At 44.6% G+C, this 18,143-nt stretch overlaps 1 protein-coding gene across 1 annotated transcript in view; it reads right to left on the reverse strand.

Moving 5' to 3' along the window:
* The window catches only part of LOC122794485 (ras-related protein ORAB-1-like), a 1,047,271-nt gene that overhangs the window by 506,376 nt on the left and 522,752 nt on the right, over positions 1–18,143 (reverse strand). The window contains exon 4 of the mRNA XM_044062928.1: positions 1,980–2,052. Coding sequence (XP_043918863.1) covers positions 1,980–2,052 — 73 coding nt within the window. The remainder of the gene's footprint in view (positions 1–1,979; positions 2,053–18,143) is intronic.

Here is an 18,143-nt window from a genome sequence, read left to right on the forward strand (position 1 = left end):
TAACTGTAGCTGTTTCTCCGTTCCACAGGAACAAACCCCGTGGTTAGACTATGATTGAAAAGATACTTCGTGGTGATGCTCGTTCATGTTTTAGCCTGTTTAGAAGACAGCCTGGGATGTCTTCTGGTTTCAAAGATGCCGACTTCTTTGCTTTGGACAGGGATTTGAGAACCTGCTCTTCAGATATGTAAGCTGGATGGAAGTTTGGAGGAGGGTTTGTTGTAAGTTAGGAGGGGAAAGGGAATGAAATTTTCACCAAACCTATCCGCTAGCAGGTTTGCTATCTCTGGGGGGTCAGTGTGTGTGTGATACCATTGGCCACCAGTTCAGCACATGCTTGATTCCTACCCTTTAGTTTACGCACATAGCTATAAAAAGGCCTTATGGTTATCCTTAGTAGTACTTGCTAGGTTTCTCTCAAAGGAGTTATTGGATGATTTGACAAGTTGCCTTATTTGCCTGTTAAGGCTGAGGAGGGTACTCTTCCATTGTTGGGTCCTTGGTCTTTGTTTTATTAGACAGCAACTTTTTGAGTTTACTGTACAGTTTATTGATGCTGGAAGTCCTCCATGGCAGCTTGATTTTACTTGGGGCTCTGGCTATGATTCTGTCTGGTACAGCCAAGTTTATACACATATGCAAGCGACTGTACAGGGCTTTAGTGTAAGTTTTGCCTTAGTAAACACTTTCAGCTTGAGGTCGGGCTTGGAATGCATTTATGCCTTCACCTAGGAGGGTATAGTTTTGCCTTGGTGAAGTTTTTTAGTCTGATTTCACCCTTTGTGAGTTCTAGTGTTGGTGTCAGTTCGAAGGTGACTGATTTCTGGTCAGTTTTAACTAACAGGGTCCAAAATTTGCAGCAGTGCACCTATTTGACATGTTGGTGAGGCCCAGATCTAGAATGTCTGTTCCACTTGTCACAGCATGGACAATTTGCTCCAGGGCAAATTAATTCACAAAGTCAAGGAACCTTTGGCTAGTGAGTTTGGGCTAGAGTAGGTTTCCCAGTTGATGGTGGGATAACTGAAATCCCTCAACCAGTGTGTATGGTAAAATCCGGATTGTCTTCAGTTTGATTAAGTAGGTTTTGTGGGTGTCGTGACCCATGGAGGGAGATCTATAACTAGCTAGGACTTGAATGCGGCTCTTACTCACTGCAACCTAGACCTGTAGTAATGACATGGATTTGTCCAGTCTTAATTTATCTCTAATATAGATTGAAACACCACCGCCTTTAGTTTTCACATGTTACTTTTGTGGTCTAAAGGTGTGGAAGGCATTCTAGACTTGCAGAGCCGGGGTACTCACTTAGGCCTTAAACCAAATTTCTATGACTAGTGATAGAAGTGCTTCCAGGGAGTACAGTTTTTGATTTAAGGTCCTAGAATTTAGCAGCATGACCATTATTTTGTTCTGGTTGGTTAATTTCACATCAGTAATGTTTTCAAGACCTTGCCTAAAAAAGGCAATATGAGGGAGGCAAGAGCCTTTGCCAGCAGCCGAAAGCCTAGGGGTACCAGGTACAAACAGTCTCTGGCAAAGCAGCAGAGTTTGTCGACTATGGCTTTCCAGGCAGACAGGAACTTGATCCTCTTGGAATAACATAAAAAACTAAGCCAATTACTGAAATCAATCATTTTTTGTATTTAATGTGGCATCATTCTAGGTGAGGGCAGTATGTTGCTCAAGGCTATGGGCATACCTGCCTGGGACACATACTCAGAGAGCTCAACCATGTCTCTCTTCATATAGTCCAGTGAGGTACGTCTCCAGTCAGTCACACCAACATAAACTATGACAGTCATATATACAAGTTAAATACATATGCAAGTGTATGTGTGTGTGTGTGTGTGTATGTATATATATATATATATATATATATATATATATATATATATATATTTAAAATGATATATAGACATGAACATGCACACACATTTTAATGACTTTTTAATAAGTATTAAATGAAAAATACTTACTGCAAATCTAAGTAGAAGACAAGACTTGCCAACTCCTGATTCACCAATAAGTAGCAGTTTAAATAAATAGTCACTGTAAAACAGAAGACATTACAAATGTTACTGCCAGAGACAATTGAAAACAGCTCATATTTTTCCACACTTTTCATTCTCTACATCATTTCTTCAAGATTTTGGTTCAGTTCCAAAAGCATACCCTGCTTACTAGTCCAAAAAGCCTCAGTTTCCATATTATGAAAGCTACTGCTGTAAGTCCTTAAAATAAGTATAACTGGAGTAAGCAATTCATCTTTCTATCACAGCTTCTTAGTACAAAATTATTTTTTTAACACTTGACACTGACAACATTCATATTTCCACATCTGAATGCAGGGGATAACACTATATCTTAACTGAACTAGTTGTAAACATTTGGTAAAAGTAGAAATCATCAAAGTAATGCATCAGCTATCAGAGTATAACAAAACATTTGAACAAAGACATTTCTGATTGGTATAAATATTTGTTAAAGATGCAATTCAAGATGCAGAACACACAGTGCAAATGTACTCTGGATAACAAGTTACCTACAGTTTTTCATATCTACCTTAGAGCTGTAAATCAATGAGACCAAATTATTTAGACTGGACCCTAGATCCTAATTATCCAGTTCGATAGCAACTGTCTAGCTGAACTGGGTAATCCCACTCAAGAACTCAAGTGTAAAGCAGAGTATAAATTTCAGCATTACTTTTACTCAGGCAAAGAAGCAAAGTTATGCAGTACTTCTGCTCACAGTGGCTTATGGGTTTTACTTAAATACACACTTTAGTCTTATTTAGTAAAGTCAACACAGAGGGAGGATGTACACAGTTATGTATAAACCACCGTTTTATTTACTGTTCCACAAATCACTATCTACAGAATTTAATGGGAAGTTCCAACAGAAAAGAAACCCAAGAACCATGGCTGAAGCTAATGGAATAAGCCAAGCAGTACTGAGATGGGCCTTTCATTTTTACAATGAAAATTAAATCAACACCAACCACATATTAAAACATAACCTAACACAATTAAGATATGTTCAGTAATGTTTGTTCACTATATGCATTCCAAGACAAATACAACATAGAGGAGTATGCACTGTGCATTTTTTGTGTGCGATTTTCTTTTCACTAAATTGTTACTAAATTGAGCAATACAATAATTCTCACTAGGGTATTATCCTTACCATTTATTACCCATTATTCTTCTTTTTCAGTATGGCACTATTAAACAATAGTGCTGTGTAATGTGCTTTGTGGCACTGACAGTTTGATTTACCTACAGTATTCTCTAAAACCTTTGGGGCGGACAAGGTGGTGCAGTGGTTAGCGTTGTCGCCTTACAGCAAGAGGTTCTCTGGTTTGATCCTCAGCTGGGGTGCCTTCTGGGCGGAGTCTGCTTTTCCTCCCTGTGGTCACATGGGTTTCCTCTGGGTGCTCCGGTTTCCTCCCACATCCCAAAGACATGCTGTAGGTGGATTAGGCACTCTAAAATTGGCCCTAGGCATGTGTGTGTGTGCATGTGTGTGCCTTCAGTGGAAGGTTGAGTGCCGGGCTGGCAACTCGACACTGTAAAACTCCACTGCCAATCATGTGCAGACAGGTGATCCGCTGTGGCGACCCTTAACCGGAAAAAAGACAAAAGAAGAAGAAGTCTCTAAAACCTTTGCTTTTGAGGTCAGGATGTATTAAAATCCTGTAGTATAAGGACACACTGTTGCTGCACAATGCTGGTATGCAAGAACTTCTGTACTGTACAGAAAAGTAGACTGCTTTAATCAGACCACAGAATATTGATCAGCTGATGACTTAGCATTTGAAAAGCACTACCAATATTAGCTAGAATATGAGCACAATTTTTCATGGCATATAGGGCCTAATAAGCTATATTGAGGTAAGGGAAAGGTATTCAATTATTTAATATGGCTAGCCTCTACATCTCCTCTTCTAGGAAGCAGTGCAGAGCAACATTTCATTACTGTTAAAATTTAGCAAAAAATTATTTACTGAAAAAAATTACTTAATGAGGAAAACACAAACTAATTCACTTACAAAAAGACTGATATCTATCATGAAACATTAGGTTCCTAGTCAAAATATAAAGCACTTACTTGGAAGATTTTGAAGACTTGTGGGAGATTTAGAGGCAAAGCCCTCAGAAGATATTTATTCTCAGACGTGATCACTTTTGAGGCTAGTGTTTTCATACAGAGGTCTAAAGTTATTAACTATTACAGTGATGGCTAAATATACCCTTTTACAGAAGATGCATAATCCTCACACATTTAGAAGTACATGTTTGTGTTAAAGTATTCATCACAAAACTGGACTTAAATCGGATAACTCAAGTCAGAATTTCAAGAATAAAAAGAGTATTTTTGATCTAAAGAGGACATGTTTGCACAATGCATAAAGTATTAATTAGATATTAACAATCACAAACAATTACAGCATAGTATGCTTTTGGCATCATTCTGATGAATGGCAAATAAGGGAGCACCATTTTTCTGTTTTGATCCAGGTGATTTCCCATGCACTTTAGTACTTCATTCTTCACTGGACTGCCACATATTGGGGCATACCTTAATGATATCCTTAATAAGATGGGTCCTCTATTTCTGTTGAGGAAAGTCTCATGCATACTACTCTATGCAACATCCCCCAGCCAAGGAAAAAAGCAGTTGCAGAGGGATGTCATACTGTGACTGGCAGAATTTTCTATGTCCTAAACTCCTGGCCTGCTGGGCAATATGTACATGCAGGAGTAGGCACTGAGACAGTTATATCAGCCTCCATGATGATGTAACTACACTACTGTCCTACTCCACCCCCCCACACACATGTACCAGCAGACACATCTGTCATCAGCTCCATCTCCACCAGTAGCATTACTGTCATTTCTCTCTAGTCTTACATCTGCTCGTATAGTACCCAAGATACTAGGCACACCCAAGTCATCTGATTCACACTCCAGGCTTTATCCTTCTAAATGCCACATCGAAAAGGAACATTTTTCTGCTGTTATATTTAGCATTTTGCTAAGTATGCACCTGTGGTGAAGCACATTTTCAGATACAGTACTTTCTTCTTCTTCTTTCGGCTGCTCCCGTTAGGGGTCGCCACAGCAGATCAACTGTTTCCATTTCTTCCTGTCCTCTGCATCTTGTTCTGTCACACCAACCACCGTCATGTCCTCTCTCACCACATCCATAACCTCATCTTAGGCCTTCCACTTTTCCTGTTACCTGGCAGCTTCATCCTTAGCATCTCTTTCCCAATATACTCTGCATCCCTCCTCAGCACATGTCCAAACCAACATAATCTTGCCGCTCTGGCTTTGTCTCCAAACCTTCCAACCTGGGCTAACCCTCTAATATACTTATTCCTAATCCTGTCCATCCTCGTCACACCCAGTGCAAATCTTAACATCTTTTTATTTTATTTATTTTATTTTACATTTGTTGCCCGGGCTAGTCTGGCTGGATACATGCCCATTTTCAGCAGAGGCCCGAGGAGAAATGCTCCACTATATACTAGTAAATAACATAAAAAACAGCACAGTAAGATACAAATGTAGCATAGTAACCGTACAGAAGCACTTTAACAAAATATAAAATAAAGTGAGGATTCCTATTCTCATATTCTATGCAAAAGCAGGAGTAGAAAAATTGAAAGAAAGTGAAAATAGTAAGTCACACAAGAGTTTGTACAATATTTACAGGATTAACAATTAGGATAAATATTTTGTGCCAGGGCACAAGTTTTAAGAAATAGATTTGCACAGCAGGGAGCAACATGTAGGTTTAAATAAGAGGAGAGATGACAGGTTGCAGTAGTATAACAAGTAAAAGAGAAAAAGACGTTATAGGAAAAGTAGTATCCAAGTGGATACTAGGTGAGCTACAGAGGAAGGGTAGTACTAGTGATTACAGAGGAAGGTTAGTACTAGTGATAGAGACGAGTAGAAGAGTAGTGGAGAGAACAGTAAAAAGAGTTGGATGCTGAGCTCAGTCAGGATTAGAGCAAGGGCATAGCCAGTTCGATTTGAAATAGTTCCTTAGTTGTTTCTTGAAAAGTTGTGATGAGCCTAAAGTAGTCAGTTCTATAGGAAGTTTATTCCAGTATGAGCCAACAACATTTGTGAACAAGGAGTCGCCAGATTTATTGTGTGATTTGACAGTAGCTACTAGTAGTTTGTTAGCTGAGCGAAGGGAAGTAAGATTCCTGTAAGGGGCCACAAGGTTATTAAGTATTGGTGTATTAGTAGGGTAGTGGAGAATTTTATAGGTGATAATTAGAAGTTATGTACCTACCATAACGTTCCATGTTAGTTGCCTTCTCTCGCCTTCTTTCTTGCTGGATGGGTTCGGAGCCGATCCTCGGCTCCGACTCGGCACTTGCTAAGCTCGAGAGTCACTTTTACCAGCTCGAGGCAGCCCCATATCCCATGATGCAAGGCGGTAAGTACCCAGATCTCGTTTGGTACCTAGAGGGACAACTACCTAGCATAAAAACTTCCCTCTAAGGAAGAAGAGCAATAATCCTAAAAGGCTGTAAGGGGAAACCAGATAACTAAAAACTAGAACTAACTGGTGCCCAAAGAAAAGTACAGTTTTGTACCTACCATAAATGTAGATGTTCGAAGATCCACATTGCTGCAGTCCTTACTTATGGGTAGTCCGCTGTCCTCGGTCGGCCCGAATACCAAAGTATTAGGCTGACGTCGGTCATGGCGCTCAGAACTGACATCAGAGCGTCAGGGTATAAAAGCGCATGACCGACGTCATATCCTCAGACTTTTCTTGCCCCAGACGTCAGAAGGCCCTAAAAAGAAAGGCCACAGCCCAAAAACAGGATACCTCCCAAAAACATGCTCAACAACAACCATCACCCAAACCATATTACCATGCCAAACTACAGAGGGGAAGGAGGGAGGTATTGACTGCAGCAATGTGGATCTTCGAACATCTACATTTATGGTAGGTACAAAACTGTACTATGTTCTTCATCTCACAATGCTGCAGTCCTTACTTATGGGTAGAATCCCAAAGCAGAGGTAAAGGGAGGATGGCAAAATCATAGCATTAGGGGCTGCCAAAATGCCCTGTAATATAGCAGAGGCAAATCCAGCCCTAGACTTAGAATAAAGAGGAAGGTGGTAATGCTTGGAAAAAGTATGTACTGAACTCCAAGTGGCTGCTTCCAAAATATCTTTGTAGCTACCCCCCTTAGAAAGGCAGTAGAAGTGGCAGTAGCTCTAGTGGAATGAGGTCTGATTCCAGCCGGAACCTCCTTACCATGATGGGAATAACAGAAAGAAATACAAAACCCAATCCATTTAGAAATAGTTTGTTTTGAAACAGGTTTCCCTGAGAACCCAAAGCAAAAGAAACAAACAACTGCTGAGACTGCCTGAACCCCTTGGTTCTGCTCAAATAATAACGTAACTGTCTGTGAATGTCCAAAGTATGCAAAATCTTCTCCCTTTATTTTGGGGTTTGCATAAAAAGTAGGCAAATGAATAGTTTGGTTCAAGGCCACACTAGAAACCACTTTAGGCATAAAGGAAGGATTAGTACGCAAAGATACCCTATCCTTATGAAAAATCAGGAAAGGTTCCACTGCCATAAGGGCCTGTAATTCAGAAACCCTTCTTGCAGAGGTAATGGCCAACAAAAAAGCAGTCTTCCATGATAAATACTTTAACTCGGCAGTAGCTGCAGGCTCAAAAGGTTGTAGAGTAAGTTTTTCCAACACAAAATTGAGATCCCAAGCAGGAGTAGGAACTCTACGTGGGGGTCTTATGTTCTTTGCCCCTCTAAGAAATTGCTTAAACAAAGGATGGGAAAACAAAGGAGGGTCACAATCATAGTGAGCAGAAATGGCTGCAGCATGAACCTTTATCGAGGAGAAAGACAAACCCTTGTCCAATAACGCAGTAAGATATTGAAGAGAAACACTTAAATCAGGCTTGGAAACATCAAATTCCTTCGCTCTGCTCCAAAGAAAAAATCTCCTCCATTTATCTGCATAAACTTTCCTTGTACTAGGCCTTCTGGCCTCCAAAATAACATTCAAAACTTGCTGTGGAAGCTGAGACCCTCCAGGGTCTAGAACAGAATATGCCAGGCTGTGAGATGCAGAGACTGAATCTTGACATTGAGGAAGTGATTGCCCTCCTGAGACAAAAGATGCGGAATCAAAAGCAGAGGCCATGGAGGCTCCCGTACTAAACTCCTCAGTAGTGGGTACCAGTGCTGTCGAGGCCAATCCGGCGCTATCAGAATCATGGATGACTTGTCTATTCTGGCCTTCAGGAGTACCTTGGGAATGAGAGGCAGAGGTGGAAAGGCATAGACGTGAAGATTGCTCCAACTGAATGATAGAGCATCCACCTTCCAAGCTGTGGGATGAAACATTTTTGTGCAAAACCTTGGCAACTGGTAATTTAGTGGAGAAGCGAACAGATCTATGTCTGGAGTCCCCCATAACACTGTCAACTTTTGAAACACATGAGGATCCAGTTTCCACTCGTGAGGATCCACAATTTGTCTGCTCAACACATCTGCTAAGGAGTTCTGTGCTCCTGGTAGAAACCTTGCCTGAAGATTGAGTTGTAAACTGAGAGCAGTCTCCCACAAAATCATCGCTTGCCTGCAAAGAGGGTACGAATGGGTTCCCCCTTGCTTGTTGATGTACCACATGACAGTAGTGTTGTCTGTTTGAATCAACACCTGTCCTGGGTGAAGTAAATCCCTGAAAGCCATCAATGCAAATTGAACTGCTAACATCTCCTTCAAGTTGATATGCAAATGTTAAAGTCTGACAGGCCATGTGTCTTGCACCCATTTTCCATTGAGGTGTGCTCCCCAAGCCTTGTCCGAGGCATCTGTCGTTAAAATCTGACTCGCCTCTGGTCGGGTCACAGAGAGTCCCTTGTTTAGGTGACATTCCTGAGCCCACCACAAAAATTCCTTCTGAATGCAAGGTATTATTGGAATGACAGTGTCTAGATCTTGGTAGTGTTGTGTCCATACATTTTTGAGATACCATTGAAGCTTCCTCATATGCAGTTTGGCATTGGGAAGCACCAGAATACAAGATGACATGAACCCCAAGGCTTGAAGGACTGTCCTTGCAATCAGCCTGGACTGTAGAGACATTTGATGGAAATAAAGAGAAAGGCTTCTTTGTTTGTCCGGGGTCAAAAAGGCCATCTGGGAAGCTGTATTCAGTCTCACACCCAGAAAGCACATGTCCTGAGAGGGTACTAGACTGGACTTTGTTTCGTTCACAGAATACCCTAGGCATCTTAACACTACCATCACATACTGTAGATGATGAAGAAGTTCGTCCTTGTGTTGTGCAATAATCAGGCAATCGTCCAAATAAGGATAAATCTGTATTCCTCTTAACCTGAAAAAGGCTATCACTGGAGCCAGAACCTTTGTGAACACTCTGGGCAGTAGATAAGCCAAAGGGCAATGCAGAGAACTGATAATGTAAATTTCCAGCCCGAAAACGCAGGTACCTCCTGCAACTGGGCCTGATAGGAACATGAAGATAAGCCTCTTTGAGATCCAGAGTTACCATCCAGTGATCTTTTCCCAACAGAGGTAAAAGCTGTTGTAACGCCAGCATTTTGAACTTTGGAATGTCCAGATAAGTGTTGAGGATAGATAAATCCAAAATTGGTCTCCATGTGTTCCCTTTCTTTGGTACTAGAAACAGGCGAGAATAAAATCCTAGTCCCACTTCTGACAGAGGAACTGGCTGAATAGCTCCTATTTGAAGAAGTAAAGAAATCTGCTTGTGAGCCTCTATCCTTTGCCGAGGAGGAACGTCTGGCATGCCTTTGAAAGGAGGCAATGTATGGAAATAAAACTTGTAGCCTCGGTTTATAATGTCCAATACCCATTTGTCCTGGGTGACTAAAAGCCAGTTTTGCTTGAAGAGTGCTAACTTTCCTCCCAAAGGAGCTGCCAGGCAAGAAGAATCTGGCAGCTGAAAATGCAGGTCATTGGGCCTGTTTACGAAAGGACTGGCCCCTGCCCTCACCTGCAGATTGTGCAGGCGAACTCCAAGTTCTAGGCCTGAATGTACTGTGAGCTCTGCCCCTGCCACGTCTAGATCTACCCCTAGATTGAGAATCAGAAGAAGGGTAGGTCCACCCCTTAGTAGGCCAATTTCTACTAAACTTTGGAGGTTGTACCTGCAAAAAATCTTTAACAGTCTGCATAGACTTAGCCTTGTCTTCCATTTTCTTCAAAACCGACTCCACAGGGGGACCAAACAAAACTTCAGACTGTAAAGGGTCATCCAGAATTCTAGTTTTAACATGCTCGGACAAATTCTGATCCTTAAGCCAGGCGTGCCTGCGAAGAACTGAACCAGTGGCAGCCACCCTAGAAGAGGCCTGCACAGCATCAAAACCACACTGCAAAGAATGCTTACCCACCTGTTCAGAGACATGTACTAAATCCTGCAATTCTTTACACTCTATGCCCTCTGCCAAAGCATCCACTTTAGATTTTAGCTGAGAAAGGAGGAAATTCTGATACTTCAACATATGAAACTGGCAATTTAAAGCCCTCATTGCTAAAGTAGAAGAGGTATACACCTTCTTACCCCATCTATCCAAAGCTCTAGCTTCCTTATCTAGAGGAACCGGATTCTTTACAACAGAGGCTCTAACACCCTTAGGCCCCTGACTAATAGTTTCTGGGTCCGCCCTAGGACTCTTATACAGATATTTATGAGCCTCAGGCACCCTGTAATATCTGTCCGGTTTAACTGGCGCAGGAGGCAAAGAATCTGGATTAAGGGAAGCCTCCGAGAAAACATCTTGAACAACATCCAAAACAGGAGGAATAGCCAAGGGTCTATGCTGTGGTAAAAACAAGAATTCCCTAAGCCTCTTCCTTGAATCGGAGAAATCCTGTCCTTCCCACTTAAAATGCTCCCTCATGGAATGCAGAGTTTCTGAAAATGAAAAATCCTCTGGAGGAGAAGCAGAAGGAGTGGAATCCTCTGCATCAGAATCCGAATAAGGAGGAAAATCTAGAATATCTTCAGCAGAAGACTCTGAGTCATCTGAGGCCTGATCCAAACTTTCCAACTCTGGCTCCACCCTGGGCCTCTTATCAGGAGGGGGCATAGAACCTCGAATTAAAGTAATCAAATCCTCTGCCATTTTAAGCATGTGCTTTTTAGGCACAGACCCAGAAGTACCTGGAGGGACACCAGAGGAAGGCAAAACAGACCTGCCCTTAGAAGAAGCCTTAGTAATAGAAGCAGAAGGCCTAACCACCTTAGGCATAGAAGGGAGAACAGTAACTTGAGAGGCCCCTTCAGCCTGACCTGACTCCTGGGAGGCCACATCCTGCAAAATCAAAGTTTCCCCCTGAGACTCAACAGAAACTTCAGCCGGATCCCCCTGCTCTACTGTAGCTTCTGCAGGACCGGCGTCCGAAACGGACGAATCAACCTGTCTAAGTTTCAAGGATTTGTCTTTGCGCTTCTTCGTGGAAGTGGGCGTCGGAGGATCCGACGGCATATTATAATTACACCGCTTACCAAAGACTAACCTAGCACAATCTAACCTTCTTTTTATAGTGCGCTTATTAAACCTAGCACAAAACCGACACCGACTACGCCGTGGTCCGTCCCAAACAAGGAATGCAAAGAGAGTGATAATCCCTATGCGGTATCTGTTTCCCACAAGAAATACAATTATTCACTTTTTCTGACATCCGGAATTAACTGAGGCAAGAAAAAACAAAAATATTCCCCAACGGGGTACTTAGCCCAACTTGGTTTCGGTCTGAAACTCAGAATTCGAAAATTTCAGAACGCCGAACGGCACTCGCAACGCTGCTTCTGCATCGGACCATGCGGCAAAAAAGACTGAGGATATGATGTCGGTCATGCGCTTTTATACCCTGACGCTCTGATGTCAGTTATGAGCGCCATGCCAAGGGAGATCAAGGTCTGTCCAGGCAAGGGGGCAGGAGGGAGGGTCGCAAGAAAAAAGGCGAGAGAAGACAACTAACATGGAACGTTATGGTAGGTACATAACTTCTAAATGTTAAGTTGTCAATCTCGCCTTCATTCTTGCTGGATGGGACCGCGTCCCTAGCACCTCTATCCTGGGTGGCTCAATGGAACAGACTCTTGAGAAACGTGGAACCAAAACTGGCTCTATCCCTGGAGGCCAAATCCAATTTGTAATGAGAAACAAAGGTATGAGGAGTGGCCCAAGTGGCTGCTGCACAAATAGTATCTAAGGGTAGCCTAGCCTGAAAGGCTGTAGAAGTGGCTAGGCTTCTAGTGGAATGTGCCTTTGGTTTTGAGCACAGCTGCTTGCCCCTAAGTTGATAAATGTCAGAAATGGTGGAAGACAGCCATCTAGACAAGGTCACTTTGGAAACAGGGAGGCCTTTCTTATTTTCAGCATAAGAAATAAAGAGCTGATCAGACTTCCTGAATTGTTTTGTTCTGTCCAAATAATATCAGAGTTGGAGGTGAACATCAAGATAATGTAATTTTTGTTCCGATCTGTTGGAATAATTAGGAAAAAATACAGGGAGATCAATGGATTGGTTTAAATTTGTTTTTGACGCAACCTTGGGCAAAAAGGATGGATTAGTTCTCAAGGATACTCTGTCCTTGTGGAAGACCAAATATGGGGGACGAACAGAGAGGGCATGAAGTTCTGACACTCTCCTAGCCGAGGTAATAGCGACAAGGAAGAGTGTCTTCCACAAAAGAAACTTTAGTGAGCATGAAGCAGCTGGCTCAAAAGGAGGAAGAATTAAGGATGTCAGCACTAGATTTAGGTCCCATTGAGGAGGAGGACTCCTGACCGGAGGTTTGAGGAGAAAAACTCCTTTCAGAAAAGCTCCACAAAGCTTGTGGGACATAATGTTGTCATCTGCAAACCCGACATGAAAGTTCGAGATTGCAGCCAAAAGAACTTTGACCGTGGAAGATGAAGAACCCGAGTGAAAGATTTCCGCTAGAAAATCCAAAACTGCATGAACAGGGGCAGTAAAGGGATCTATGTTCCTTGATTTCGCCCAAAGGGAGAAACGTTTCCACTTGCTAGAGTAAATCCTTCTTGTAGAGGATTTAAGGGAAGCCACTATGATATCCCTAACAGGGTTAGAGATCATAGGAAGCCTGGCTAAGGAAGGAAGTGGAGCACCCAAGCTGTGAGGTTGAGAGAAGGAATGGACGGATGCAGCTGACCCGATTGGTGGATCAGAAGATCTGGCACTGGGTCCAGATGCCACGGCTGCACCAAAAGATGACGATGAAGGAACGGAAACCAAATTTGTCGAGGCCAATACGGGGCAATGAGAATCATTTTGGCTCTCAAAACGGCAGCTTTCTGGAGTACCTGCGGTATCAATGGAAAGGGAGGAAAGGCATAAAGAAGTCCCTGGGGCCAATCTTGGGTAAGAGCGTCTCTGGGGGGATGGCCTGGAAGTGGGAAGAGAGAGAAGAAGGCTGGGCATTTGCTGTTTTGGGGAGTAGCAAAAAGATCGCAACATGGGCGGCCCCACTTCTGAAAAATCTCCTCCACTATAGATTGCTTGAGAGACCACTCGTGAGGCATGAGTATAGCTCTGCTCAATCTGTCCGCTAAAATGTTGGTTTTCCCAGGGATATGCGTCGCTACCAGAAACCGATGAGAGGAGATCGCCCATTGCCAAAGTCTGAGAGCCTCTCGACACAAGGGGTAGGACTTGGTTCCGCCCTGCTTGTTGAAGTACCACACTACGGACATATTGTCCGTGTGAACTGCAATTGTTCCCAAGGGAAGAAAGTCGTTGAGGGCTTGCAACGTTAAAAGCACTGCTCTCATCTCTAGGACATTTATGTGCAGGTGGTATTCGAACGGTTGCCACGTCCCATGAACCATCCTGCCCTGATAATGACCCCCCCACCCGATCAGGGAGGCGTCCGTAGTGACTGTGGCTACCGGGGCTGGGGGAACAAAGGGTCTGCCCTGATGGACCTGGGGCGAAGAAATCCACCAGGATAGGTGTTTTTTGCAAGTTTGTGTCACCAGAATCTGGTGATGCATGGGAAGCTGTTGGAAGGACCATTGGGTGAACAACATCCACTGAAGGAGACGCATGTAAAAACGGGCCAAAGGAAGAAGAGTAATGGCAGCTGACATGAGGCCCAATACTTTTAGAACCAGTCTGGCTTGCACCTTTTTGTTGGCAAGGATAATCCACACACGTTTTGGATATCTAGGATTCTCTGGCTTGTGAGGTTTGCTGACATCCGAACAGTGTCTAAATTTGCGCCTATAAAGGTAATAGACTGGCAGGGCAATAAGGAGGATTTTTCGTAGTTGATCGAAATTCCTAATTGTGTGCAGAGCTTTAGGGTGTAATCTCTGGCTTGGAGAAGTTGATGCCTGGTGGTGGCCGAGAGGAGCCAGTCGTCGAGATATGGAAACACCTGGAATCCTTGACGTCTCAGGTGAGCCGTGACCACTGCCATGCATTTGGTGAACACTCTGGGGGCTGTAGTGAGACCAAAGGGCAGGGCTCTGAATTGAAAATGACTGGACCCCAGCCAAAAGCGGAGAAACCTTCTGGAGCGTCTGTGGATTTTTATATGATAGTATGCATCCTGAAGGTCTGTTGAGCACATCCAGTTGTCTTTGCCCAAGAAGGGCAAAATCGATTGCAGTGTGACCATCCGAAATCTTGTCTTTTTCACAGACTTGTTGAGTCTGCTGAGGTCCAATATTGGTCTCCAATCTCCCGTCTTTTTGGGAACCAAAAAGAACCTTGAGTAGATTCCGGGCTCTGAATGGTCTGTTGGAACTGGCTGAATAGCCCTTTTTTGTAGAAGCTTTGAATTTGCGATTTCCCTTAGACCGGGTGGAACATCTGGAAGGGAATTTTTGTGAGTGAAGGGACTTTCCTCGAAAGGAATCTTGTAACCCTTGGATATGATCGACTGTACCCATCTGTCTTGTGAAAGGGAAAGCCAGGCTTCTGGGTACAGCGATAATCTTCCCCCGACTGCCTCCAAGGATGGACAGTCGGGCAACATCTCAGGGATGCTGGAAGGGCTTGTCAGAGAGAGGCTCTCTGCTGCCCTGGTTCTGCGGACCCCCTCTGCCCCTAGGGCGGCGTCTATTATTATTACCCCCTCTGCCTCTAGGGGTAAACTGACCACATGTGTCCGGCGTGACTCCCTGAGATTTACGGAACCACATCTTTCCCCCCTTCTGTCCTTTAGGGTAAGGCCTAGAAGGGGTGGAAAAACGGACCCCTACGGCAGAAAGAGTCTTACCGTCTTGCTCACACCTGGTCAACGTACCCTTCACCTGAGGACCAAACAATGTTGACCCATCGAAGGGAGAGTTTGTGAAGGACGCCTTAAAGGGATCCGCAAAATTACAGAGCCGCATCCAGGACTGACGTCTAAGAGCCACTCCTGTCCCTGCAGCTCTACTCGCTCCATCTGCTGCATATGAAATCAGTCGCATCGAGGAGTTGGTTATGGAGTTAAGGATTCCTAGCTGAGAAGCAATCTTGTCCTGAGCCCCTGCAGCTGTAGGATCCTGTACTACTTCACCTAATTCTTTAAGGATGTCCCTTTGAAGTCTGGTGAAGTGACATAAATAATTCAACGAACGCATGGCAAAGGTCGCTGAGGAAAACATCCGCTTACCATACCTGTCCATGGTCCTAGACTCCTTGTTAGGAGGATGGACTGGTACGGAAGGATCTGCAAGTTCCTTCTTGGTGGCGGCCGCCACCACCATGGCATCAACTGGGACACCTTTTGCAAGAAATTGCTTCTCGGAAGGGGCTGTAATAAATTTAGAAGGCCTCCTGGGGACTGGTTCCACGGAATCAGGAGCTGCCCACGCCTTCCGAGCTATCACCTCCATGAGGGGGTCGAAAGGCGGAGACACCCAGGAGGTGGAGGGTCGAGATCCAAAAGCCTCTAGGTATACCGACTCATCCTCGGAGGGATTAATGGAGGGCCAGTTTCCCCTCTGTTTTAGGAGTTCTAGGATGTCTGAAAAGGAGACATCTCAGAGGGGGACCCCTCCGACTCATCTAAGTCGGTATCTGAAGTTGTAGACTCAGGGGAGTCTAGGTGCTTCCTCTTACAGGTCTTACGCGGGGGATCTCCTGACGGATCAGGAGAATCCTCGGAAGAGGGGGTTCTTCCCAGTGGGGAAACCTGAGGCAGTGGATCTCTCGGTCCGGGAGCAAGAGAGTGGGAAGAGATATCTACAGGCACCATAGAGGGAGGAGCTAATGGGATAGACTGCTGACTGAGCCCAGGGGCCAGCACACTCCTCATCACCTCGAAAGCTCCCCTTCCCAGGAAGATCCGAGAGACCCCGTTCTGAAGAAACAGGGGCTCCCGGGCCCACCGAAAGGGAAGGCTCTGAGGCAGATGTTGGGGCCGAGCTCACCAAGGCCGAAGCCCCGAGGGGAAGAGCAGGGTCGGACAAGGGTCCGATGCCACTCACCCCCTCAGAGCAGACCAGGGAAGCCCGACCACCGGATCCCTCCAAAGAAGGTCTCGAGGAGGAGATAAGAGTAGAAGCTGAAGGAGCAGAAAGGGGTGGTATCTGCCCCGCAGCCGTAGCAGTGACTATTCCAATAGACTCCGGCTCCGAGCTCTGGAGGAGAGTCGAAGGAGGAACTTGAAGAGGGTGTGGACTAGTAGTCGTCTGTTGAGACGGACTATGAAGCATTTGGGCTAGTGCCTGTGATTTTAACAATCTGCTTACCACTCTCTCTAAATCATGGTCTGAGAGCCTGGAAGACCTAGATGATCGGCTCCGATGGCTCCGCTCCGAAAGAAAAGGAGAGGTCGGAGCCGAGAGTATAGGCTCCAAAGAGGGAGACCTGGACCTCTTCCTCGACGGAACCATCGGAGCCGAAGAACACTCTGTTCCAGACGGAGCCGACAACTTATCGGCTCCAAGCCTGGTCAAAGATGTATCGGCTCCGGCCAGAGCCGATACAGGCAAGGAAATAATGGTATCGGAGCCAGTCGGCGCCGATACCGCAGCCTGAGACACATGGTGGTCGGAGCAGACACCAATGTGGCAGTTAAAGTATCGGCACCGATAGCCATCGGTGCCGAAGGTTTAGTCAAAATAAGATCGGCTCCAGCCGGAGTCGGAGCCAGGGCCGAAGGCTTAGAAGCAGAAGCCTGGGCCTTGGAGGTCTTAGAGGGCTTGCCCGAAGCAGACTTGGCCGGGGAGCCCTCCAGTTACGTAGGCCTCTTAGAATTAATTTATTTCTCCTTTCCTGCAGGACTCTCTGGCTGAAAGAGTGACAAATAGCACAGGAGTCCTGCAGGTGGGGAGGTCCCAGGCAATATATACAAGAAGTGTGACCGTCTGTCAGAGACATCTTCTGACAGCACGAGTCACACTTCTTGAAGCCTGAGACCCTCTGTTCTTTAGACATAGTGAGTACACACACAACACACTACTCACACAGTCCCAGATTCAGAAATTTTAACTTAAATAGGGAAAAAAATAAACCACACACACCCTGACAGGAAGGGATGGGAGGGAATTGAAGGCCCAACTAAATAAAACAACTAGGGAAACAGTAGAACTAGAGCTAAAGACCCTACAACTATCTAAAAATGACAAATAAACTAAACTATGAGAGAAAAATTAGGAATGGGGTGACTAAAAATTGTTTAACAAATTACTTACCAAGAGCTGGTAAAAGGAGTACCTCATCAGCGAAGCGGCAAACGAGATCTGGGTACTTACCGCCTTGCATCATGGGATATGGGGCTGCCTCGAGCTGGTAAAAGTGACTCTCGAGCTTAGCAAGTGCCAAGTCGGAGCAGAGGATCGGCTCCGAACCCATCCAGCAAGAATGAAGGCGAGATTGACAACTTAACATCTAATTGATGTAGGAGAATAAGATTTTGAAGTTCAAGCCAGTCAAGCTTTTTGAGATTAACACAGTGATGGGTACGAAATGGGGAACCTGTGGCAAACCTGGCTATGCTATGGTAGGTTGTGGCAAGTTTCTGAAGGTTAGATTTTGAAAGGTTGATAAAAGATGGAGAGGCATACAATAATGTAGAGATTTGGGCTAGAGACACCGTGCTGGTT

Source organism: Protopterus annectens, chromosome 1.part0, assembly GCF_019279795.1.
Source record: "Protopterus annectens isolate FY-2018-M chromosome 1.part0, PAN1.0, whole genome shotgun sequence".
Taxonomy (NCBI): domain Eukaryota; kingdom Metazoa; phylum Chordata; order Ceratodontiformes; family Protopteridae; genus Protopterus; species Protopterus annectens.